Raw genomic sequence first — 24,874 nt, 5'->3', positions numbered from 1 at the left:
TCCGCCGGCCGCTTCCGGCAAGAGACGACAGGCAGGTACACGTCCGCTCGCGCGGAAAGGAGAAGACGACACACCGATCGATAGATCATCAAGGTGAGGCGTCACGTCCACAGTAGCTAGTGGCGTGCTGGCGCGCCATGATCGGGATGGCGACGACGACGACGACGACAGGTCACGCCGGCATAAAGCGGCGTAGCGTTCGTGGCCGTGGAGGTCGGTGGGCCGACTTGCACGGCGAGAGATGGAGGAACCGGCCAGGCGAAGCAGAGATGAGGGGGGTCATATCACCGGCCGGCCGGCCGGCCTTATCTGCCGGCGGCCTTTATTTCCTTTCCACGCCCGCCGTTCTTTTAATCTTTCCAGGTATTTTCCTTTGAAACGAATCTTTCCAGGCATTTTGTGGTGTGTGTTTCTCAAGCATCAAAGATCATAACCCCTTCAGAACCGAGATCGATCAACCTACTAGAATTCAAGATCTGCTTTGATTGAATGCAACCCTTCATTAAAATGTCTCGAGCGAGGCTGGAAAGCAACGGATCAGGAAGGTTTCGCTGCGGTTTCCATGTTAGGTTGCGCGCGAGCTGTGATTCTGCACGTGGTAGCGTCCACCGGGTGATGTTCAGGTGCAGCGCGTGTCCATTGCACGCGACGCAAGCAATAGAAACGTCCGTGCTGACAGATAAACCCAGCTCGCTCTGCCGCTGTTGTGGTTCGCGTTTCCGTTCGTCACGTTGCCTAAGACCCATCGAGCTTATCTTCACCGCGCAGACAACACCTTGCAGCGCCCCCCCTGCACTGATCTCGTGCACATGCATGGTGATGGCGTTTAGGATGAGCCCGGCGGCACCAGCCGTGCCCGTCCGGTGAGTGTACCGGCACTGGCATGGCGCAAGATCTGGACCTTGCTTAGTTACCTCAAATTTCCAACTTTAGCACTATGCAAAAAGAAGATTCCCACCATATCAAACTTGCGGTACATGCATGGAATATTAAATGTAGACGAAATCAAAAACTAAGTGCACAGTTTTGTTGTACTTTGCGAGACGAATCTTTTGAGCCTAATTAGTCAATGTTTGGACAATAATTCACAAATATAAACGGAATGATATAGTTGCGTATTTATGGCAAAATGCAAATTTCATCACTCCAAATTTAGGAAATAAACAGGCCCTGGAACGAAGCGAAATCAAAACGCGATACAACCGGCAGGAGTCGGGTCGGAGTCACGACCGACCAAGACCACGACGTCGTGCTGGCACTGGACGAATCCCTGCGCGGATTCCTCACCGACCTGGCCGTACTGATCGGCGCCGTACGACTTGATGGGCGGCAGTGGCGTGTAGCAACCTTGGGCCGCGGACACATGCACGGACGCGCTACAGGTCACGCGAGGCTACAGTATGCAGTGCAGCAGGGGGCAGGCCGTATATCGTCCGTCCGTTTTGCGTTGCATGGAATCCAAGTGCTGCTGCCAGCTGCCCTCCCAGCGGCAGGGGCACCGTGCAGGCGTATCACGATGGGCATTACGAATTTACGATCATCAGTTCATCGCAGGATAACCAAATCCTATCTCATGAGATCGGTGTGCGCGGCGAAAGATGAGCCTGTTGATCGAAGATAAGGAGAACCGTCATCTTATCTTCACATAATTGCACATCTCCAGGTATTCTGTGGGTTTTTTAAAACATTATTATGCGGGGTTTGTTTGTGCCTTTTTTGCGGGTATGGTGGGTGTTTTTGTGGAGTTTGGTTGGTACGAATTGAAAAGGCTACATAATTGCGCGTTTGCAGCCTTGCTAGCTTATCAGGACTTGGATCCAGACCTAACTTTGCTTGAGGCTTGTTTAGTTCCCAATTTGGGATAGGCAAAATTGACATTTTGCCATAAATGCGCAACTGTAGCGTTTCGTTTGTATTTGTGAATTATTGTTCAAATATTGACTAATTAGGCTCAAAAGATTCGTCTCGCAAAGTACAACAAAACTGTGCAATTAGTTTTTGATTTCGTCTACATTTAGTACTCCATGCATGTACCGCAAGTTTGATGTGATGGTGAATCTTTTTTTTACATAGTGTCAAAGTTGGAAGTTTGGAGGGAAGTAAACATGACCTTAGGCCTCCTTTTTCCTTTTGGGAGAAGAAGAGAACCTAATTAACTCTAAGTGGCTGGTACGCAGCATCAGCCTCCGATCAGCTGGGCAGTCCAAAACACTCTCAGAAAAAAAGAGATACTACAGGAGCAGGCGAGCAGCAGCTCATGAACCTGCTTTTGCTTACTGGGTGTGCAGTGTGCTGGATAATTGCACTCCGAATGTACTTATGTACACTGTAGCTTGATTTGTTTGAAAGACGTGTCATGCAAATCACGACAACCTGGTTGGTCCGTACAGAAGAATCCTTAAAGTGCTGTGCAGCTGTCTGCAGGTCGATCTACTCGTTGCTGAAAGTCTCGCGCATGGGTCGGCGAATTATCGTCAAGGCGCAGATGGCAGATCAGCAGGGTGGTAGCAGAAGCGAAATGCAAACGCGATACAGCCGACACGACCACGACGTGGCACTGGATCTTTCCAAGGATCCTTTGTCGTCCCTAGCGAGGCGAAAAGGACGTACGAGCGTTGGCCATTGCACCGAGGCTTGAGACTGACGGGAGTTTGGAGTTGCAGAAAGACACGGCATTGTCTTGACGAGTCGCGGAGCCGCCTCGGCGATCCCCACTCCAACGCTCACTCGGCAAAGCCGAGCTCTGCTCGTCTCATCAGTGCCGGTGCGCGCCCGGCCGGGGAAGTGGGATAGCCGGTAACCCCACCAAATCGCGGCCCTGCGCACGGAGAAAATCAGAAAACCACGCAAAATCGCGGTCGCGCACAGAGGAAACCCCTGAAAGCGCGGCCGGGCCGTCGCAGGCAGCAAAGCCACGCCCGCGGGGGCAGCATATGGCGCCCGGGCTGGCCGCACCCATCCGCCGCGGGCTCTCGGCCGCGTCCCCCACGCCGCTCTCCAGCCTCACCGACGCGCTCCTCGCCACCCGCCTCGCCAGCCACCTCCTCACCACGCCGCACCTGCCCGCCGCGCTGCTGCCCGCGGCGCCGCTGCCGCTCCCCGTCCACCTCCACATCCTCCGCCACCCGGCGCTCCCGCCGGCCTCCAAGCTCTCCTTCTTCCTCGCCGCCACGCCGCCGGCCTCTCCGCTCCTCGCCTCCACCTTCCCCGCCCTCCTCCGCGCGCTCTCCGCGGGCTCCCCGCCGCTCCTCGACGCGCTCCTCCAGTTCGCGCTCTCCTCCCCGTCACCCGCCACCCTCCTCCCGGCACTCCTCGCGTCGCTCCTCTCGGCCTCGCGCCTCGACGCCGCGCTCGCCCTCTTGGACGCCGCGCCGCCCGACCTCCTCCCCCGCCTCGCCGCCGCCGCTCTCCCTTCCCTCATTGCCTCCCCGGACTTCATCGGTGCCGTTCCCGCCATCCTCAGGCTGCTTCCAATCGCCTCCCAGCCACCGCCCGTCCGGGCCACGAACCGCCTCCTTCTCGCCTTGTCGAAGGAGAACCTCAGCGATGACTTCCGCCATGTGTTCGACGAAATGTCGAGGAGGGGCCTCCCTTCGAATGTAAGGTTCTACAATATTTGCATCTACGCGTTTGGCAAGTGGAGGCAGATGGATATGTCGCTGAGGCTATTCGTGGCAATGAAGGCTGCCACTCCACCTGTTGCGCCAGACATATGCACGTATAATTCGATCATCCGAGCGCTTGTGATTGGTGGGCGGGTTACTGATGCTTTGGTGACCTTTGATGAAATGAAGTCTTCTGGAATCGAGCCAGATGTGTTCACTTACCGAGCAGTGGTGAACGGATGCTGCAAGAGTTTTCGGATGGATGACGCATTGCGTGTGTTTCATGAGATGCGGGGCAGCAGTGCGGTGAGTGATGTTGTGGTGTACAATTCGCTCCTCGATGGGCTGTTTAAAGCGAAGAAGCTTGATGAGGCATGTGGTTTTTTTGAGACAATGGTAGCGGATGGAATCCAATGCTCAGCGAGCACGCACAACACTGTGATCGATGGGCTGTTCAAGAATGGGAGGGCAGAAGCAGCATGTCGGCTGTTTTATGAGCTAAGAAGGAAAGGGCAACTGTTAGATGGAATTGCTTATAGTATCATGGTGAGGGAGTTCTGCAAGGAGGGGGTGGGGGACCAAGTTGCAGAGGCCCTAGACTTGGTGAAGGAGATGGAGCAGCGGGGCTTCGTTGTTGATTTGGTTACCATAACATCATTGCTAATAGGTTTCAACAAGAGTAAACGTTGGGACCTGGAAGAACAAATAGTAAAGTTTATAAGGGACGGCTCTGTATTGCCGGATGCCATTCGGTGGAAATCAAACATGATGGTCGCCCTGAGAGGCCCTCAGGACAGAGGGAAAGATGGGACACCAATGTTTTCCTTTGATGGTAATATGGATGATGTGATGAGTTTGGTTAACCCTGCGGGACACACTGATACTGATGAAGGACCCACAAATAATGATCCCAAGGATGATTGGTCATTGTCACCACACTTGGATCATATTGCTAAACGTGCTGACAGTTTGAACAACTCTGTTATATTTACAATGCACAGAGGGCAGAGGGTGCAAGGTATGGGGGGCAAAACTTTCGATGCTGACATGATCAATACATACTTGTCAATTTTTTTAGCCAAAGGGAAGTTGAGTGTAGCCTGCAAGTTATTTGAGATCTTTACAAATCTAGGAAACAAAGGGACAAGCTATACATACAATTCACTGATGACCTCATTTGTCAAGAAGGGTTATCTGAAACAGGTGTGGGCAATTCTTCACGAGAGGGGCGGACAGCTCTGCCCTAATGATGTAGCAACATATAATCTAATCATTCAGGGTCTTGGCCAGATGGGAAAAGCAGAGTTTGCTAGCACAATTATTGACCGGTTGTCAAAGAAAGGTGTTTACATGGACATTGTCATGTATAACACACTGATCCATCAGTTTGGGAAGGTTGGGAAGGTTGAAGAAGCAAGCTGCTTGTTTGAGCAGATAGTCAGAAGCGGGATGAAGCCAGATGTTGTCACTTTTAATACCTTGATCAATATTAATGCAAAAGCTGGTAGATTAAAGGAAGCTGACAAGTATTTGAGGAGGATGATTACAGAAGGCATTGCGCCAAACCATGCCACAGAAACAATATTGGTTTTCCTTCATAAGGAGATTGAAAAGAAAAAGGCAGAAGGCCAAATGAACTAGCAAAAAAATATGAACAAAAACAGTACCATAACATCTGTTATCTGTATTGATCATCACAAGGCATGTTCTTTCTATATTCAAACTGAAAAACTGCAGTGCAAATCATGATTATTGTAGTATAAAAAATTTGGGTACTAACACAGTTCAGGAGGCTTGGCTGAACCGCACTACTAGAGTGATACTTTCAGTATGCTCACGATATCTGATGTCATGATGGTTTAGAGAAATTACTGCAGGTTTCCTGTGCTCAGGTGATTAGGCAGCCTGTTGGCTCAATGGCATGTCTAATACCACAAACTGCATTAGTTGCATCTAATGGGATCTTCCAGTTCCACATCACATCTCCAGAGTCAATCTAAACTGCCATGAGGTAAGTTTTGGTTTATTATCTTTTGGAGCTATAATTACTTAATCACAATTGTCTATTGCAAAGTCATTGTTAAGAATGGATTCTCAGAGTATTGGATAGCTGGAGTACTCAGTAGGTACCTATAGATACTCCCTCCGTCCCAAACTAATATTTGTTTTGGCTTTTCTAGATACTTAGCTTTTGCTATGCACCTAGATATACCTAGAAAAGCTAAAACAAATACTCCCTTGTGTCTAGTCAACAGTTGAGTTACTCAGGACTACGGACTACCTATTCCTTTATGCTCGTGCAATTGTTTTTTAAAAATGTATGTAAAAAAGAGGCACCTCTAATATGTCACCATGGTTGCTATGAAATTTAACTTGCCTACAAGTTACAGGATCTCATTGAGGTGACCACATATGTAAATTTCTGGTTTTTATCTATGCTGATTTCAATGTTATGTGTTCTGAGAATCTTGCTTTGGCCTTGTGAAGCACATGTAAGGTTTTGTTGAGAGAATAGAGAACAACTAACCTCCAGCGTTCCAGCAATGTCTATTATACCAATAAGCTTAAGTGCAGTACAGATTCAGCACTGACCGAGGTTGATGTTGCCGTCATGCCATCAACTTGCCCTCATACAGATTGATGTTGGACAACATCTTGTTGGTATTCTCTTTTTACTTCTTGTCTGAATAGCTTAAGTGCAATAAGTTGCTTTTATTTTTTGGTTGGTTGGTTGTAGCTGGTTGATTTGGGATAGGAAGTTCATGGTGATACTTTTAGCATTACTTTTCAGTAACATAAGATATTTTCCTTTCTTTCAAAAGAAGCCAATTCGATCCTCCGATTTTGAAGCTGATAATAAAAGATGCAGCTTTTCAGAAGTAGCAATTCTGGTTAGGAGAAATATTAAGAATCACATTGAACACAACATTATTGCTTATGATTACTCTGTTGCACTGTATGATACATTTGATATCTATCACATGATTATATTCCTATCCCTAGGATACTGACATAAGGAGGTTGGCGGATGAAACTTGTTTAAGAATTTTGGTCCATATGTAACACAATCTGTTCATTCACAATAAGCACAGATATATATTATTAACTGGAAAGCTTAGTTTATGGACATTGTGTACTTGTGTATGAAGCTCAGTATTGGTTCATATATTCTCTTTGGATTAAGCATTTTGTACTTTTGCAATGATCTAGACTAGGAGGGTCTCTATCATCTTGTTTTTGGTTGTGAATTAATTTCAGTTGGAGAACTGATTGTGACATATTCAGACATTGACATTGCTCACATGTAAAACACAACAGGATGACACAAACAGAAGCATAGGCTTGCTCCTGTGCTGAACAATTTGTCATGACATTACATTCTGCTGATATTTTGTTTGCACACTACATCATGCATCATGATCTGAAGGAATCATGTAACTACAGCGCTGATAATTGTTTTTTTTAAAATATTCTTCACTTAGCAATTGGTATTAAGATATAGTATATGATCTGGATGCAGCAAAATGCAGACCTTGATGCCTAATATACTTAGTTGTGTATAAAATCATTAAGGTAGTGTTTGGACGTAGATATTCAGCCTCAGAATTGGAAATTAGAATTGACTAGCTCCAATTCCAGCTGTTTGGATGGTTTGGAATTCGGAATTGGAAATAGACTCCAGTACCAACCGGTATTCATCGCTCCAGTATACCCTTCCCCTCAATACCGACCTCTTCCCCTCCATATCGTGTTGAATTCGTGTTCCTCCTGAAAAACGCCCGTGCAGCCGTTCTCTCGACGATGCCGCCGCCGCCGCGCCTCTACTCCGCTGTGGCGGCGTCCCCCTCCTCGATCTTCTTCTTCGCAGCCGGCGCCCCTTCTTTCTCCTGTCAGCACCCTTCTTCCTCGCGGTTGGCGCCCCGCCCCCTCCCTATCCTCCCCTGCCTCCCTCAGCGGCAAGCCGCACAGCCCCTTCGCTGGCGAGCCACCCACGCCCTCCCCTCCCTCCGTGCTGCACCGCTCCTCCCCTGCCTCGCTCCGCCGACGAGTGACGCTGCCCTTGAAGTGTCGCGCTGCTCCTCCCCTACCTCGCTCCACCGTCCCTCCCCGCTGCTCCCCTTTCTCCCTCCCTTCGCCAAACGGAGCGGCGGCTCGGTTTCCTCATCTCCACGGACAACAGCTCTTTGTGGCTGGTGGATCTGGGCGTCCATGATGCATGGAGGAGGAGCTGGTGGGGGTGCGGCCAGCGGCGATGGGAGGAGCAACGGGGAGAGAAGATGAGTCAATGCCAAATCTTACTCCATGCACATCCAAACACGAATAGGTATGGGCACTCTCGTTGAATTCCATCTAGCAATTTCATTGACATCCAAACAATCGCTTTGGTATTGTGACCCATTTCCAAAACTACTCTGATTTGGTATTGGGATCAATTCAATGCCAAATCCCACAATATCGACATCCAAACGAAGCCCCAAGTATTTTGGCCTCTAAGCACTCCAAGAGGTAAACAGTTGGAGGACACCTGTGATTTGTGCTTTTGAATTTGTACACCTTTCGAGGGTAGATAGTATAGAAATAGCTCATGGCACTCGTGCTGATTTAGTGATTGTTATCTGCAGATAGGTTAGGGTCGGTAGACGACGATACTTGTTTTAAAACAGTTCTAGATCATATTTAAATACCGGAAAAGACTCGTGCTTTGAGCCAAATTTGTTCCATCCAGATTGAATTGTAAGACCTGGAGCCACGATGTGGTCCTCTTCTCTGTTGCACCGCGTGGCATGTCGTATGTCCTGTTTTCACATGCACACCTCGGGCAGTGGCCGTTGCACGTTGAGTGAATCAGGTCAGAAAAGGTTACACGAGTGTTTCCTACTACTCCAACTTGCCGTAAACCGTCCCAGAATCAGGAAAAGGACTTGGAGGCCTCTTCATGTCACCTCTGGATAGAAGTTGGTTGGGCTCTACGACCTTCTCGTTGCAAAAAATAAGGCTAATATCTCTCTGTATCCCATACAACTTGCCTCGCGTCGTGCTATTTTGAGTATTCGTTTAAATAGGTCCAGACAAGTCTGAGCAGGAGAAGCTCTACGATTTCCGTGAGTTCTTGTGCACATAACAAGTTTATCGTAGTCGAGTTACAGGTGTAACAAGGTAACACATGCTTGTGTTTTCTTTTTTGCAAATTGCAAGCATTATGATGATTGGTGCTGAATTTTGATTCCTCTTCGTACAGAACAGCATCACGCAATCGAGTATGGACGAAATGCGTCATTTCCCAACTAAACCAAGTATTAATAAAACCTGCGAAGTGCTGATCTGGTCGTTCATTTTTCTGAGCACCTTTGTATTAATGCTCTTTTCTTTTAGAAGAGAGCACTAGCGATGTTCTTTCACGTGTATATTCTGCAGTCCTAATTTTGTCATTCTTTTCACCTTGCATTTTCTGTTGGTAGAGGCAACCACCATCCGAATCTTACATTATCATTACGTCAAAATAAATAGTGTACTATCGACGAACGTGTATAGTCACATGCCCATGATTCTTTGCGAATTAGGTAAAGTTTTCAAAGAACAATTTACTAATTTATTTTGCAGTCACATGAATCACAAGCAGCAGTCATTTCATCTCGCTCCCCTCGCGTCGCCCCCACGTGGGCGACACGGGCGGGTGACCGTCACTGCCACCTTCCACTCCTCTCCCTCCTCTTTTCGCTGCGCCGCCGTCCGAGCCACCCGCTGGAAGCCTGACCGGCTGCAATGATGGCGGCGGCGGGGCGACTCCCCCCCTTCGGGTCCAGGCGGACGCGGCCGCCCAATCAACGGAGAGGACGGCCATGGCAGTGCCCGCATGGGTGGCCGGTGCGGATCCGGTGCCCCAAGGGCGGATCCGCCGCCGATAGCCCGCCGACGAGGAGGAGGGCGATGGTGGCCGAGACGCCAAGGACGACGCCTCGCTGGTGGCGCCGGAGGGGAGCGAGCGGCGGAGCGAGAAGGGAGGACGGCGTGGGCAGCCACGGGGCGTCACGTGGATGGGCCTGGTGGGGGCCGGCGTGCCGATGGTTCTGCCTCGTTGCTCGGCGGGGGGACCGACAGGCCGAGGCGGTGGCGGATGTCAAGGCCGTGGTGGCTGGGGCCGACGGCGACGGTGCGGGGGTTGGCGACAACGTGGAGGTGAGGAGGCGCCGCGCGGGGGAAGGAGACGACCGACCGGCAGCGGCATACGGATGGAGGCCGGCGTGTGACTCCACGGTGTCAGCGCAAAGGAGGCTGACCGGCGTGGCCCGCGAAGGCTGGCCCCGGGCGCGGAGGGAGGTGGCACCAAGTGGTGGAAGGAGAGGACCGGCTAGCGGCGGCGGACGGAGGGCGGCCGGTCTAGCGCGTGGTTGCACGGTGTTAGTGCGATGACGGTCAAGTAGGGTGAGCGATAGGCCGGGGCACGATAGCTCCCGCGCCTTCAACGACGGCGGCGTGGTGTCGCAGCCGGGGTGGCCTATGCAAGGTGTGCGAGCGACACCATGGAGGCGCAGCAAGGACACTTGACACAGGGGCACGCTGATGGCACCGAGGTGGTGCTGCGGGCGTCGTCGGGCCACCTCTCCTCGGTTGAGGAGTTGCGGAGGCGGCGACAGGAGAGGAAGGTGGCTGAGCACTAGTGGGGGCTCGCACGGTGTGGAGGAGGCCGTGAGGAGTGGGGGTCCGGTGGACACGGTGGCAAGCAAGCGGAGGTGGAGGTACGGCGGCGATGCCACCCCAGATGGGTTGACGTGACTGCGGTTCGGGAGCGCCGAGCCGTGTGCGTGCAGTGAGGGGTTGGGATGCTTCGGGCAAAATCCCTTGCCGACGTTTGCTGGTGGAGATGACGGCAGCACCCTAAGGCGTCGTTCTCTCAACAGGGCGTCATGTCTGAGCTAAAACCCTACTGCACATGATACTCTAGGTGAAAACCCCATCTAGTCCCCGGACGAGCGACGGCGGCACCATTAGCGTCGTGCCCTCCTTGGAGGCGTTATCTTTAGAGATCCATCTGGTTGGTGGCATTTCTGGTCCGTTGGTCACGGGCGGCAGCAGCTGGTGGTAGCATTTCCGTCGCGTGGCAAGCGGGACGGTGTTACCAAGGCCATGTGGAGGCGATCGCAGGTATGGCGGCGGCCAGGGGTTGTCGTATAGTATCGATTTTGGCTGCTTGCAGCAGACCGCGGCGGCTGGCGTTTCTTGACAACGATCAGTGCGGCGTGGGACTGCGTCAGAGGATGGCGCTTGCGGCAATAGCATCGTAGGACAATTAGGCTTGTAGTGGATCGTGGTGGGTTGCTCAGTTTGGCTGGGCTACCCGATGCGGTACATCGTCGGAAGACGGTGCAAACGACTTCTTTGGTTTGCTAACTTGGCGGCGGAGGGTTTTACGCGAGCGAAGCAACAAGGTGAAGTCGAACTGGTGACGGCTTGGTTGATCGATGAAAATCAGAAGAAGTGGGGCAAAGCGGGACCGTTTTGCTCGCCACCTGACGGCGATAAAAGAAACGAATCCCGTACGCCATTACGCGCCCGGCCCAGCCGCCGCCGGTCTCCCTCGACGTGCTCGTGTTAAGCATGCCTCCCGGGCTTCCCACCCCGGCGCCCGCGCGGAAAACGACGGTAGAAACGGCCAAGGAACCAGGCGCGCGCGCGCGGATACGGCCACACCGTGGGGATCCTGAGTCCTGACGCAGCGACGCTGAGCCCCCGTTCCGGCGCGGGCCCCGGCCTCCACCACCCTCCCCACGACCCACGTCCTCGTCCGCGCCACATCATATCATCCCGCGGGGCGCGACTCGTGACGACGCATCCCGCTGCGCTTTACCCGCCCGCCGCCGCCTAGCGTAGGAAAACAAATCAGAAATTCGGGAGGGCACCGCACCACCACCACCACCACCACCACCATGGCGGCCGCCGCCACCGCCGCAGCCGCCTCGGCCTCCTTCCCCGCGGCCGCCGCCCTCCGCCGCGACGGCCGCCGGCCCTCCCGCGTGAGCGCCGCGGCGACGACGCCCGCGGAGGCGGCGGCGCTCGCTGCCGTCCCGGCGCCGATGGTGCGGGTGGTGCCGGAGTCGCTGCAGCGGGAGAGCGGGTGCCTCGTGGCGGGATTCCGGGAGCGAGGCGCGGGCGCGGCGGATGGGGATGGGTTCGGGGACGCGGCGCCTGGGGGAGGAGGAGGGCCCGGCGCGATGGAGTACCTCACCAGCGTGCTGTCGTCCAAGGTGTACGACGTGGCAATCGAGTCGCCGCTGCAGCTCGCCACCAAGCTCTCCGACCGCCTCGGGGTCAACCTCTGGATCAAGCGCGAGGACCTGCAGCCGGTAATCGACGGCGACGCTCAGCCTTCCATTTACTTGTCCCCGCCACCTTTTTGGGTTGGTTTTGTGTTCATGGACGCGGCAATTTACGCATTTCTATTGCCAACGAAACAGCATGATTTCATCGAAATGCCAGGGTTTGGAAGTTTTAGCTGCTACTTGTGTTTGTGGATACATTTTGCACTCCTCAATAACCAAGTTCAATGGAATATTTTGGTAACGGTGAGACTTTTTGGGTGTTTACCTCGGTAGTGTCGTGTTATGGTTCTGCGGGTTTGAATAGGATGTTTGGATTCACAGAATCTCATGGATTCTCTTGGTGCCTGGACAGGTACTTAGACATTCCCTTTAATTTTCCACCTTGGCTTTCATACGATCTTGTCATTTTGTCAACGCTTTCTCCCAGGAGAATAGATGTTTTAGGATATTTTGCACTTTTACCTTTGTTAATTAACGCTTGATTTTTATAGTGCTGAAATCTTGATGTGGCTCTTTTTTTTTACTTGACAGAGTCTGAAACTTGATTCCACGAAACTTTTATTTCTTTGAAATCTCACTTTTTGAGCTTAAGCTATGCTTGTGGAATGCAGCATGATTCAGGGTCTGGGAAGTTCGTATTTGTTTCCCTATCTGTTTTGCGTACGCACCTTTTACATACAGTACAGTTCCTAATTTATTTTGCTTGACTGTATTTAGTTCTTCTATGTGGTTAATTTCAAGTTCCCTGAAATGTACTATTTCACTTCTATGCTTTCTTTCTTTTCTTTCTCAAATTTTGTTTGTTTGGTGTATAGGTATTCTCATTCAAGCTGCGTGGGGCATATAATATGATGGCAAAGCTCTCCCCTGAGCAGTTGGAGAGGGGCGTCATCTGCTCATCTGCTGGAAACCATGCCCAGGGAGTTGCTCTTTCCGCTCAGAGACTGGGATGTGATGCCGTCATCGTCATGCCGGTGACAACACCAGAAATCAAGGTTTCTGATCTTTAGATGCCAAACTTAAGGCTTCCCTTTTCACGATTCATTTTACTTAATGCTCACTGAATAATAAACTTAACACCTTAATTCCAGTGGAAATCAGTGGAGAGGTTGGGTGCAACGGTAGTCCTCGAGGGGGACTCATACGATGAAGCTCAGTCATATGCAAAATTACGATGTGAGCAGGAAGGTCGCACATTCATACCTCCATTTGACCATCCTGATGTTATCACTGGACAAGGAACTGTCGGCATGGAAATTGTTCGGCAACTGCAAGGTCCACTGCATGCAATATTTGTACCTGTGGGAGGTGGTGGATTAATCGCTGGAATTGCTGCTTATGTGAAACGGGTTCGCCCAGAGGTCAGTTTTCCATCGTTCCATTTCTTTACAAAAACAATCCTATGCTCAAGACAACGACTTTCTTTGCATGCCATCATGGAGACTTGGATTTGATATTTAATTGCATTTGTGTAGTTGAATTCTTTCATGTTGAATCAATATTTTACTGCAATCCTCTGCACAATTGAACCCAGTATAGCTACCTTGCGCTGGTTTCTATCCAGGCTGATATTTTTTTTGTATGTTTTGGCTTTTTTTTTTGGTACAGGTGAAAATAATCGGAGTAGAACCCTCAGATGCAAATGCAATGGCATTGTCATTGTGTCATGGCAAGAGGGTCATGTTAGAGCATGTTGGTGGTTTTGCAGATGGTGTAGCTGTCAAAACTGTAGGGGAGGAAACATTTCGCCTGTGCAGAGAACTAGTAGATGGCATCGTTATGGTCAGTCGAGATGCTATTTGTGCTTCTATAAAGGTGAGAACTATACATGTATTTTTCTGCTATTCATTAATATTTTAAATGGGTGTTTGAACACTGTTATATTTCTTAGTCTCAACTCACTTGAAGCTCTGGATAGTGGATGCAATGCTCCATTAGTATTCTCTGCTGTAGTGGTCGGTCATTCGGTCAATGTAAAGCACCATTTGAAGTGTTTTTGTAACATGTTCAGAACACTACTAGTGGCCATCCCCTATAAGGTTACGATTCAGTAACTATGTATCTAGCATGAGTTCATGTACTGTGTATTGCATTTTCTAATGTAGCCTCCCCCCCCCCCCCCCCCCCCCAAAAAAAAAATACTGTGCATAAGTGTTCTGGTGGTATGGATACAGAAATAGAATTTACAAATATCTATGCACAAACTGGCTATCGTATTCATATCGACCTGTTTCATCACATATGCTGCAGTATGCACCTAGTATATCGATGGTACTGAAATGTATCTTTTTTCATGTGTGCAGGATATGTTTGAGGAGAAAAGAAGTATCCTTGAACCTGCTGGTGCCCTTGCATTGGCAGGGGCTGAAGCCTACTGCAAATACTATAACTTGAAAGGAGAAACTGTTGTTGCAATAACTAGTGGAGCAAATATGAACTTTGACCGACTTAGACTAGTAACTGAACTTGCTGATGTTGGTCGAAAACGGGAAGCAGTGCTAGCTACATTTCTGCCAGAGGAGCAGGGAAGCTTCAAAAGATTCACGGAATTGGTATACCCTGTGATAGTAATGCCAACATGATATAGTTTAAAATCCAATTCAATTCTTGTGACTTCTCATTCTGCAGGTTGGCCGGATGAATATTACTGAATTTAAATACAGATACGATTCTAACGCTAAAGATGCCCTTGTTCTTTACAGGTACATATAAAGTTGGACACTCTTTCTTATTATTCATCCGTATCAAATTGCCAATGTTCTTTTCCTTGGCTGAGATGTACATTTTTTAGTTTATTATTTGATCTTTTTATTTATTAATGCACAGCAATGGTTACCTTAAATACTTAAATTGTTATTTGTTACAGCGTTGGCATTTACACTGACAATGAGCTTGGAGCAATGGTGGATCGCATGGAATCTGCAAAACTGAGGACTGTTAACCTTACTGACAATGATTTGGCGAAGGACCATCTTAGATACTTTGTATGTTGCATCTCTCACACTCATAGCTATTACCACATTATTTTTCAAAGAAATCAGTTGTCAATGTAGTTTATTGTTAGTGATATTACGTCAATATCTAGTTTGTATGTTCAAATGGATATGCATTTACATCCGTTAAGATGTCTAGTATGATTTTTGCAAATTGCAACCTGAGAAGCTGTCTAGTTTGGAAATGATTACTTTAAAAAGTGCAGATTGCAGCTCACGTATTTTGTAAGATAATCTAGTACACTACCAAGGTTTTGAATTGCCAAAATTGTTTTAGTTCCCTTAGGACCATTTTTTGTGCACATATCCTGTTATTTTGTTAGTGATTCCATTGTCAATTTTCAGATTGGAGGCAGATCAGAAATAAAAGATGAACTTGTTTACCGGTTCATTTTTCCAGAAAGGCCTGGGGCCCTCATGAAATTTTTGGATGCATTCAGTCCTTGTTGGAATATCAGCCTTTTCCATTATCGTGCACAGGTACGTGATCAGTCTTGTCTGTACCCTTCTTATAATCGTGTCTATCTATGCAATCTCATAATTTGAAACTATGATCTTTTTGTTACTTCCAGTCCACGAAGTCGGAACATGAATAAAAAAAACCCTGATCTTTAAACGATCATGTGCTCTTTCCATTCTGAACTTGCGAAAAAAAAGTATATACCATGCTGAAGTTGTTCTGGGACATGTATATTGCTTGTATGAATGTTAGTAAACAATGCAGACCACCAAAAAAGAGCTGTAATTATTTAAATGTCATCAACTAATTCTCTTGTGCAGGGTGAAGCTGGAGCAAATGTATTAGTTGGCATACAAGTGCCACCAAAAGACTTCGATGAATTCAAGAGTCGTGCTGAGAGTCTTGGGTACGAGTACATGTCAGAGCACAACAATGAGATATACCGACTGCTGTTGCGTGATCCAAAGATTTAATGCACCACATCACATGATGAATGGATGGCTATTTTCCTTTGCCCCCATAAATTGGTGAGACTTTGCAAGGAAGGTTCGACTCCAAGGTAGAAGGCACACCTTGCTGCTTCTGTTGGAGTAAAGCCATCGCCATACCTATTTATGTAGTGCTGGTTTGGCTTTTGTTAACTTGTTAGATTGTGTAGTGCATCTGTTGTTGTGTGTCTGTATTGTGGTTTATGGTATCAACTTACTGGTGCAAGTCACCTAGTATTTCTCAAATAATGATAATAAATATGTAACCCGAATATCTGATAATAATTATGTAATTGAGATCCGGGCTGCATTGTTTCCGCGTAGTGTATCCATTCTATCTCTTTGCAACATCGAGTTCTAAAACAAAATTGGGTAACTTTCGCAGAGTTTCTTATAACAATGTGGAAAATATGCTAACATCTTAAACCTCCCCTATATTGTTAGCAGTTATGTGGAGTACAAACCATGAGTGTATCTTGCATTACAGTTCTCAAGTAAATTAAAGCGCCTCTGGGGAAGCCTATTACCAGTTGTGATGAACCTTATCTGCGGGGTTGTGAGTCATGTGGTGCGAATTTGAGAATGTGTACTGTTCTGATGTTACGCTTAGATGGCTGTGTTGTGTTGCGAATGCTCAGGGTTATTTGGATGATCAATTGGTGGTTAAGCTTACAATTTACAAAGCGCCATGTGTGCGGCACGCACAGTGACATTTCCTGGCATTTTCCAATAGATCCATAATGGAGTATCATGGAGGACTTGTTAATTTCAATTTCTTTTCTTTTATCTTTACATGTTGACAGATTGTCCTGCCAGCTGCCAAGACACTGTTAGCATCGGCCTTCTGGAGTTTCCAAATTTGAATAAAACTCGAAGTAAATTTTGCAAATCGACTGCAAATCGAACATGACACCACCGCGTAGCTTTTGCTGAAGCGTCAGGCTCACACGGCTGAGAGGTTGCCAGTGTGCCACACCGAAACCAGCTGCTTTCCGACAATCTGAGCCCACGGTTCCCGATCCATAGCCCCGGTCCATTCAAGCCCATCCACCGCGCACGTCCTCCGCGCGTTCAAACGTCCATACCAGCCGGACGGCCGGCCCCACCTCGGAAAACTGTCACTGCCATCGTGACCCCACAGATCTCGTATCCCCACCTGCAGTGGCTCAGCTCCCCGGCCCCGGCGCTCGAACGCCGCGTCCACGCAAACCCATCCTCCCGAGTCCCGACCGCCACCACCTCGCGAGCAAAACTACATGCTGCTCGCTTTTAAAATCTGTCGCTGCGATTTTCCCCTCTTCCCACTCGTTAGATCCCACCGCCTCCCGCCCGCTCGCCGCCGACGACCGCCGCAGCCTGACACAGAGCCGCCGGCGAACCTTCGCGTGCGGCCTCGCCCGGGATGGCGACCATGGAGAGCCTGATCGGGCTGGTGAACCGGATCCAGCGCGCGTGCACCGTCCTCGGTGACCACGGCGGCGGCGGCGAGGGCTCGCTCTGGGAGGCGCTCCCCTCCGTCGCTGTCGTCGGTGGGCAGGTACGCACCGCCGCAGCTTGCTGCTTCGCTTCCAGATCCGCTCGACCCCGCCTCAGATCTAGCCAGCGCTCTCTCTCATGTTTGGTTGGCGTTTTTTTTCCTTCTCCTGATGCCTCCAGAGTTCCGGGAAGTCGTCGGTGCTCGAGAGCATAGTGGGGAGGGACTTCCTGCCCCGTGGATCTGGTAATGCTGTGGCTAGATCGCGCGCGTGCTGTTTGATTTGGATCGGCTTGGGCGTTTGAGGATTTAATTTGGGTTTTGATTAGGTATTGTGACGAGGCGGCCTCTAGTGCTGCAGCTGCACAAGACGGAGGGTGGGCAAGAGTATGCGGAGTTCCTCCACGCCCCGAGGAAGCGGTTCACCGACTTTGGTAAGGCGATGGGTTTGTGTTTATTTATCAATTATCACAGCAATTTGCTTGTTTTATTCACTTCTAATTGTTAGGGTTAGTGTTATACTAAGATGCCTGCCTGCCTGTTGGGAAGGTTCATTTCAATTATGTTCAAATAAGATAGATACAATTTGAACATTGTGCGGCATCTGTCTTACTGAAATTGAACGAAACTGATACTACAGAGTTAAACAATGTATGATGCCATTTACTGTTACATGCTTTGACTAATAGTCAGCATGGCATAGTATTTGAGAGCAACAGGGCATATTAGGAGTTGCCTTTTGCTACTATATAAATATTGACAAGGACAACCAACGCGATGTGTACTACAACATATTTAGGAAATATTTGCAATGCATATAAATTATAAATATTGTAGTTTTGCCTTGCTTTAATCTTGGTTGCTTTGCTTTCCGTAAACGAATGAAATACATTGGCTTTATCTCTTTTTATTTGTATACTGAGTTTCTATCGATGCTGCACATAACTATTCACTGTATTTAAAAAAAAAGTAGAAATGTCATGTGTGAAAGGAACTAATTGTTATTAGTTCAGGAAAGAGATAACTGGGAACCAGTTTATTGATGGAGCCCTGAATATTTGCTTGCAGTTGAATTGATTTCATCCATCGATTCCTGGGCTGCTTTCTATTGTGTCTAGAATGGCAATTTTATAGTTATTTATATCCATCTATATCTGTATTTTATTAATGAGACATCAAATAGCATTTGTTATTGAACTTCTATTTCTGTTTTTGTATATTTGTTAAATAAGTCTAGTTGAACTATTGTTTAATCTCCATGTAATTGCAGCTGCTGTGAGGAAGGAGATTGCTGATGAAACAGATCGCATAACTGGGAAAACTAAAGCTATTTCAAATGTTCCCATCCATTTGAGCATCTATTCACCGCATGGTAAGTATTGATTCTTGTTCTGGTTTCTGAAGTATTGATGCACAGTAAACATGGGAATTTGGACTTTCCAGCATTGGCCTTAAATCCAATTGTTCTCTTCTTTAAGATTTCATTGATTCTGCTCCTCCAGCAAAACCTATAAATATTGTAGGTTTTCATGTGAATTGGTATAGGCAATAGTCTAATATGAGTAATTTTGTGCCTGTTGATTCTTCTTTTGGGAACACCTGTGCACAGAAGTCAGTACAGAGTAATGGCATGAGATAATATTCAGTCATCTGTACATTAAGATCATAAGATTTAACTTTACTCAGGACCGAATGATCAGAACACTCAATCTTTGATGCATTAAGATTTTAAGATTAAACGACTCTGATTTTAAAGTGTCAAGATAATGAAAAATGGTGTGTCATGTCTTCTATTCATTGTACAATCAAAGCAATAGCCACATATATAGAATTGAGGTTCTTTCTTGTTCCTGTTCCTGAAGCACAAGTAACAAAAACTGTAACTTTACATTCTTGATGCACAGGCTTTACTATGTTACTTGAAGTTTTATATGCAGTGAGTACATTTATATTCCTTACCCCTTGAACCGTCTGTAAATTAATTTGCCATACTTCTGTTTGCAGTTGTTAACTTGACACTTATTGATCTTCCTGGATTGACAAAGGTTGCTGTAGGTAATGCTAGAGTTGATGAATTAGTTGCTTTGGTTTTAGTTACCATATCCTTCTTTTATTTAACTTTTTGTACCTGTAACATTTTACTACAGAGGGGCAGGCAGAATCTATTGTTCAAGATATTGAAAACATGGTTCGATCTTACGTTGACAAGGTAAAGAAAATAATCTCTGCTGATTGCTACTTACTATAGTGTGATGTTTGCTAGAGTTACTTGTACGTCATTGAATCTTCTGTGGCACATTAGTCCATTCCCAGTATTATCCTTGTTCTAGCTTTACAGTGACTTGTGGGCGCTTTTCCCCTGATCTGGGCATTATGAATTTACACATAGCATTTTTCACTCTGGTTGTGTATCTAGATCACTAAATTATGAGATATATATTATGTGTTGCTAAAGATGCTTTGATTATGTTGTTTAAATCGTAACATTTTTTTACTTATGGTCTTTTTGTCTGGATACTTCAGCCAAATTGCATCATCTTGGCCATCTCCCCAGCTAACCAAGATATAGCAACATCGGATGCTATCAAGCTTGCTAGGGATGTTGATCCTTCAGGTGCAGTTTTTGAATATTTTCCCCCACCCTGCAGCATTTGAATATCTCACTTTCCATTAGATAGGATTATTGATAAATCATTTTGTTGGTATACTTATTTAATTCCAATCATATATTAACATCTTTTTTCTTGACATCTTAAGGTGACAGGACTTTTGGAGTCTTAACAAAGCTTGATTTGATGGACAAGGGTACCAATGCCGTTGATGTATGACATTTCCCAGTTTCTCCTAACTCATCGTCTATGTACATATCACTAAAATAAATTCTCTCTTCATGGGGTTCTATTCTCTTCATAGTCTTGGAGGCTATGTTCCTTTTTGCTTTTTTTGGGGGCTTCTTCTCATTCTTCTTTGGCACCTCATGGAATTCTAGGTACTTGAAGGGAGGCAGTATCGCTTACAACACCCCTGGGTGGGAATTGTCAACCGCTCACAAGCTGATATCAACAGGAATGTTGACATGCTCTCAGCAAGGCGCAAAGAAAAAGAATACTTTGAGAGTAGTCCTGAATATGGACACTTGGCACATAAAATGGGTGCAGAGTATCTTGCCAAGCTTCTGTCACAGGTGAGGGCATTTTGCTCCTGCGGTATGCTATTAAAATATACTTTTGAATTGCATATGCTGACTGCTGATGTATTTCCATTTATATGCAGCATTTAGAGGCTGTGATCAGAGCAAAAATTCCAAGTATTATAGCCCTGATTAACAAAACAATTGATGAAATAGAAGCCCAGTTAGATAAACTGGGTAGGCCAATTGGTGGTGATGCTGGGGTAAGAATAACTGTATTTTTCTTTTATTATCTGTGTTAGGTTGCTGTGTGAATTAAGTATAAGTATCAGTGCTGGTTTGTGCCACAATCTGCACTGTTTATTTGCAGGGATGAGTAAAAAAACAAAGCAACTGTGCATTATATATTTCTGAACCTTGTTTATGTTGTATTTCTCTCATAAAGGTCACATAATCTGCAGGCTCAGTTGTACACAATATTGGATATGTGCCGTGCATTTGATCGTGTTTTTAAAGAGCACTTGGATGGCGGGTAAGATATTCAACTGGCCTTTTTCCTAATGTGCTTGTCCCTTCCATAATTATTGCCAATACAATACTTATAATATGTATTGTTAAGATAGCAGAATCATTTTGAGGAATGCTTTTGACAATTTACACTTAATCATTACTCCCCTTTTTTCAGTCGGCCAGGTGGAGATCGGATTTATGGTGTCTTTGACAACCAATTACCCGCAGCACTGAAGAAACTTCCATTTGACCGGCATCTTTCAATGCAAAATGTTCGGAAAGTTATTTCAGAGGCTGATGGTTACCAGCCCCACTTGATTGCCCCTGAGCAGGGTTACAGAAGGCTTATAGATAGTTCTCTAAGCTACTTTAAGGGTCCAGCTGAAGCTTCTGTTGATGCGGTATGGCTTCTCTGTTGGCGCATGGCTCCTTTTAGTCTTTTTTGGTTCATGTTTTCAATAGTTTATGTATAAGTGAATATATTTAGTAATTTCATATCCTATATGCGTGCGTAGATTTTTATATTATCCACCCATTAATAAATCTACAACATGTTGGTTTGGATGTTCTACTGTCTGCTGGAAAAAACTTAGACAATGTTACTGTTATTAGAAAGACAAACTGGAAAAGCAGGGAACTACTATAAGGCTCTTGTAATCATCAAGGTAGAGCTGAAATTAAAAGGTTCATTGGCCTTGCTGCCAAAATCATATGATGTGCACACTATTCCCTGACGCTAATCTAGGGGTGTCCCAATGAATGATAGAAGCCATGCCCCCTATGCGTTATGTGTAGCAGAAAAGCTTATCTTGTCAGGGACATTCTGAAATGTGATGCAAGGACATTCTATTGTTGACACTGAAATGAATTTTTCAAGAAGTTGCTGGATGAAGATGTCCACTACCTGTGTTTTCTAGGCCACTTGAATTGTATTTCACAGGATCTTCTACATGTAGTTAATGATGTTCTCATTTTTTCAGGTCCATTTGGTCTTGAAGGAGCTTGTTCGGAGATCTATTGCAGCAACAGACGTTAGTGCCTTCTTTGTTTCTTCTTTCTCTTTTTGCCTTACCATTTCTTCTTACTGATGAATCACAATTTATCTTGGACATCACAGGAGTTGAAGCGATTCCCAACACTTCAATCAGATATAGCTGCTGCTGCAAATGAAAGCCTGGAAAGGTTCCGCGAGGACGGTCGAAAGACTGTTCTCCGTCTAGTTGAGATGGAAGCCAGCTACCTAACAGTAGAATTTTTCCGTAAACTTCCTACTGAACCAGAGAAAGCAGCTGATAAGAACACTCCAGTGAGTGATAGGTATCAGGACAATCATCTCAGAAGAATCGGTAAATACACCTTCCTCACTCTCTTTGTAGAAAAGGACATTTGATTTAAAAAATGCACAACACACCTTCCTTGAATTCTGTGGCCCTTAGCCAGACAGCCACGGTGCCATAGGTTTCCCCAACAGTTGGTTGTAGTTACAGTTTTATATCTCCATTGCACGGCGAAATATGATATTATAGGTTGCTACTTAGTGACCAATCTGTGGTGTCTTTCATTCTTCTTCCTTGTATCAACTGTAGACACATGATTGTAGTGCCACTGTCCTTTGTTAACGCTCATGCTTGTGGTATATTCTGCATTAGCTGCATGCTTTCTGTGTCAGTAAAATTCACCACCAGTGTGAATAACCATGTAAATTGAGTCCATTATGATGTATGCTAATTATGGCTTAATTGTTGTTTTACTTTTTTTCCTTTGTCAGGATCAAATGTGTCATCTTATATTAACATGGTCTGTGAGACGTTGCGGAACACAATTCCGAAAGCCATTGTACATTGTCAAGTGAAAGAGGCAAAAAGAAATTTGCTTAATCGTTTCTACGCTCACGTGGGAAGCAAGGAGGTATGTTTTACTTTCACTAATTATACTATTTTGCACACAATTAGAAGACAGGTGCATGTGTTTGTAGTTAAATCACAGTTAACTGACTGAAAAGAAAGATAGGGGACTGTACTGTTATTGCTCTTCATTTTATTGTTTTGTACAAGGCACGCTGGTGTGGCGTGCCTGGTTTCTCGTGTAGTTTGTGAACTTTTTGTTAGTGATTCTTGTTCTTGCGCACAGGGTTCAGAGAATCTGAGAGTAGCATTTAGTTCCCCCTTATTTTTTTATTAATCTAGTCTAGATCATTTCGTGTTAGCAATGATCCTTGGAAGATTTTTATATATTCCTGGTTACTCCAAATTTATTCTCAACATGTTCAAAAAATAAATTGGACAATGGATTAATCCCTCAGTTGCTTTGCTTTTCATAATGCAGAAGAAACAGCTCAGCGCGATGTTGGATGAGGATCCCACTTTGATGGAGAAGAGGGATGCCTTGGTGAAGAGGCTAGAGCTGTACAAATCTGCAAGGAACGAGATCGACTCGGTCGCATGGAAATGATCGGCTAGTGACAGCCGCAGCTGGAACATAGAATGTACAACCGCCGCACACGTGCGACTGCAGTAGAATGGTCGATTCTTTTTATATGAGTTTTATTGGGGGGTTTGTACACGATTTTTCAAACGCGAGTGATCTTCTGCTTGTCAGACATTCCTCATCAGCCGTCATGGCCTTTTCTATGACTATGGATGACCTGATCTGTAGGGTCCCATCGAGTATAGATGCATTCTTTTGTTGATTTTACTGCCTCGATCAATCTCTTGATCATTTGTGATGACCAATGCACAAGCACGTCTTGATAAGTCGTTGAACAGAAGTTGTTTCCAAAAAGAAAGGCGGTGACCGTTTTTTTCTCTCGATTAACTGACACAGCAGCATGCAACATTTGCAAGGAAAAATTCTTTCTATTGCAGGCGGCTCTTGAAGTCGTCCCATTCCACCCCCTTCTCCAGGTACTCGATGTTGTTGGGGTCAAACGGCCCCTTCACCACGTCCACCGACTGTACGATCGCCCTCTCCGGCAGGATGCTCCTCGCCGGATCCGTCGCCGTTCCCCCGCTCAAGCTCGACGAGAAGCCCTGCCCACAGGAGTGCGATCACGCATAAGCAGCAGAGCCAAAGCATCCATCCTGACGAGGACAACGGCCTGCTAGTGTTGGGAGAGTACCCTGAAGACGAGCACGACCTCCACCTCGTCGTCCACCCGGGCCTTCACCAGCAGCGCCTGGTCGCGCGCGTCCTCGGTGTACCGCTCCATCCTCGCGACGTCTTCGTTGTGCCCCCACTCCGCCTCGTCGTCCTCCCCCTCATCCTCCTCCACGTACCGCACCCGCCGCCTCACGCGCCAGACGGCTCTGCCCGCGCGCGGGTCGCCGACGCTGACGAGGAGGCGGGAGGGAAGGTGCCCGAGAGCGCGCGCTGGGGCTGCAGCCGGGTGCGGGAGGGCTCCGCAGGCGCCGTGGATGAGGCAGGGGCGGGCGGCGGGCGGAGACACGGCCGGTGTGACGCCGTGGAGCACCATGCCGAGAGTGGGTGTTGAGCGAGCGAGGTGGCGGTTGGATAAGACACGGCTTGAGCGCTGCCTCTATTGGTCGCTTCCTGCAGCCTCTTGCTGTGGAGACGAGTATAAAGCCTAAATAGAGTGCCCTGACGCTCTCTTCGAATTTCTAGCATGTTCAAGACACGGTGAAAGTGTTATACAGGGTAGGTTCTAGACGAAGCGATCAGCTGATCTTTGCGAGTGGTCTTGGTTACCAAATTTATGTGAAGAAATTTTACGATCTCCAAGAGTTATGTTGCGACCCAGGTGAAAAATGTGAATTCTTTTAGGAAAAACACAGAGGGTCCAAGTACTATCACCAGATAAGGAGGTCAGGTTGACATAACCAAATGACAACAGGTGCGAGGCAAGTCTTTCAACGGAGTAACGGGCCAGTAAAATCTGG

General features: G+C 47.1%; 4 protein-coding genes across 4 annotated transcripts; 3 read left to right on the top strand and 1 right to left on the bottom strand.

Moving 5' to 3' along the window:
- Positions 1 to 2,671: 2,671 nt before the first annotated feature.
- LOC117839480 (pentatricopeptide repeat-containing protein At4g01570) lies at positions 2,672 to 5,388 on the top strand. Its single transcript, XM_034719819.2, has one exon. The coding sequence runs from the start codon at positions 2,934 to 2,936 to the stop codon at positions 5,244 to 5,246; it is 2,313 nt and encodes a 770-aa protein (XP_034575710.1). The 5' UTR covers positions 2,672 to 2,933; the 3' UTR covers positions 5,247 to 5,388.
- A 6,053-nt stretch (positions 5,389 to 11,441) lies between these two features.
- On the top strand, positions 11,442 to 16,181 carry LOC117840735 (threonine dehydratase 1 biosynthetic, chloroplastic). The gene is made up of 9 exons (XM_034721258.2): positions 11,442 to 11,947; positions 12,739 to 12,918; positions 13,015 to 13,284; positions 13,532 to 13,738; positions 14,227 to 14,475; positions 14,552 to 14,625; positions 14,790 to 14,907; positions 15,262 to 15,396; positions 15,697 to 16,181. The coding sequence occupies exons 1-9, from the start codon at positions 11,531 to 11,533 to the stop codon at positions 15,847 to 15,849; spliced, it is 1,803 nt and encodes a 600-aa protein (XP_034577149.1). The 5' UTR covers positions 11,442 to 11,530; the 3' UTR covers positions 15,850 to 16,181.
- Positions 16,182 to 17,145: 964 nt separating this feature from the next.
- Positions 17,146 to 23,667, top strand: LOC117840734 (phragmoplastin DRP1C). Its single transcript, XM_034721257.2, has 16 exons — positions 17,146 to 17,401; positions 17,521 to 17,584; positions 17,668 to 17,772; positions 18,609 to 18,710; positions 19,343 to 19,393; positions 19,486 to 19,547; positions 19,862 to 19,952; positions 20,096 to 20,160; positions 20,328 to 20,522; positions 20,612 to 20,731; positions 20,930 to 21,000; positions 21,154 to 21,379; positions 21,959 to 22,009; positions 22,096 to 22,324; positions 22,747 to 22,886; positions 23,304 to 23,667. The coding sequence occupies exons 1-16, from the start codon at positions 17,267 to 17,269 to the stop codon at positions 23,427 to 23,429; spliced, it is 1,833 nt and encodes a 610-aa protein (XP_034577148.1). The 5' UTR covers positions 17,146 to 17,266; the 3' UTR covers positions 23,430 to 23,667.
- Positions 23,668 to 23,728: 61 nt separating this feature from the next.
- On the bottom strand, positions 23,729 to 24,738 carry LOC117840738 (uncharacterized). The gene is made up of 2 exons (XM_034721260.2): positions 24,097 to 24,738; positions 23,729 to 24,007 (listed from the first exon to the last, which is right to left on the bottom strand). The coding sequence occupies exons 1-2, from the start codon at positions 24,448 to 24,450 to the stop codon at positions 23,834 to 23,836; spliced, it is 528 nt and encodes a 175-aa protein (XP_034577151.1). The 5' UTR covers positions 24,451 to 24,738; the 3' UTR covers positions 23,729 to 23,833.
- Positions 24,739 to 24,874: the final 136 nt, after the last annotated feature.

This window comes from Setaria viridis, chromosome 9, assembly GCF_005286985.2.
Source record: "Setaria viridis chromosome 9, Setaria_viridis_v4.0, whole genome shotgun sequence".
Taxonomy (NCBI): domain Eukaryota; kingdom Viridiplantae; phylum Streptophyta; class Magnoliopsida; order Poales; family Poaceae; genus Setaria; species Setaria viridis.
Note: the sequence above shows the minus strand (reverse complement) of the source record. Positions and strands in the feature narration are given on the sequence as shown.

What these genes read in the sequence shown, in the direction of transcription:
- LOC117839480 (XM_034719819.2), top strand. Translation starts at nt 2,934, where the DNA reads ATGGCGCCCGGGCTGGCCGCACCCATCCGCCGCGGGCTCTCGGCCGCG.
- LOC117840735 (XM_034721258.2), top strand. Translation starts at nt 11,531, where the DNA reads ATGGCGGCCGCCGCCACCGCCGCAGCCGCCTCGGCCTCCTTCCCCGCG. An exon ending in CTATTTGTGCTTCTATAAAG is followed by an intron (nt 13,739 to 14,226) that starts GTGAGAACTATA and finishes TCATGTGTGCAG; the next exon opens with GATATGTTTGAGGAGAAAAG. An exon ending in AGGACCATCTTAGATACTTT is followed by an intron (nt 14,908 to 15,261) that starts GTATGTTGCATC and finishes GTCAATTTTCAG; the next exon opens with ATTGGAGGCAGATCAGAAAT.
- LOC117840734 (XM_034721257.2), top strand. Translation starts at nt 17,267, where the DNA reads ATGGCGACCATGGAGAGCCTGATCGGGCTGGTGAACCGGATCCAGCGC. An exon ending in CAATTGGTGGTGATGCTGGG is followed by an intron (nt 20,732 to 20,929) that starts GTAAGAATAACT and finishes CATAATCTGCAG; the next exon opens with GCTCAGTTGTACACAATATT. An exon ending in CAATCATCTCAGAAGAATCG is followed by an intron (nt 22,325 to 22,746) that starts GTAAATACACCT and finishes TTCCTTTGTCAG; the next exon opens with GATCAAATGTGTCATCTTAT.
- LOC117840738 (XM_034721260.2), bottom strand. Translation starts at nt 24,450, where the DNA reads ATGGTGCTCCACGGCGTCACACCGGCCGTGTCTCCGCCCGCCGCCCGC. An exon ending in AGGTCGTGCTCGTCTTCAGG is followed by an intron (nt 24,008 to 24,096) that starts GTACTCTCCCAA and finishes TCCTGTGGGCAG; the next exon opens with GGCTTCTCGTCGAGCTTGAG.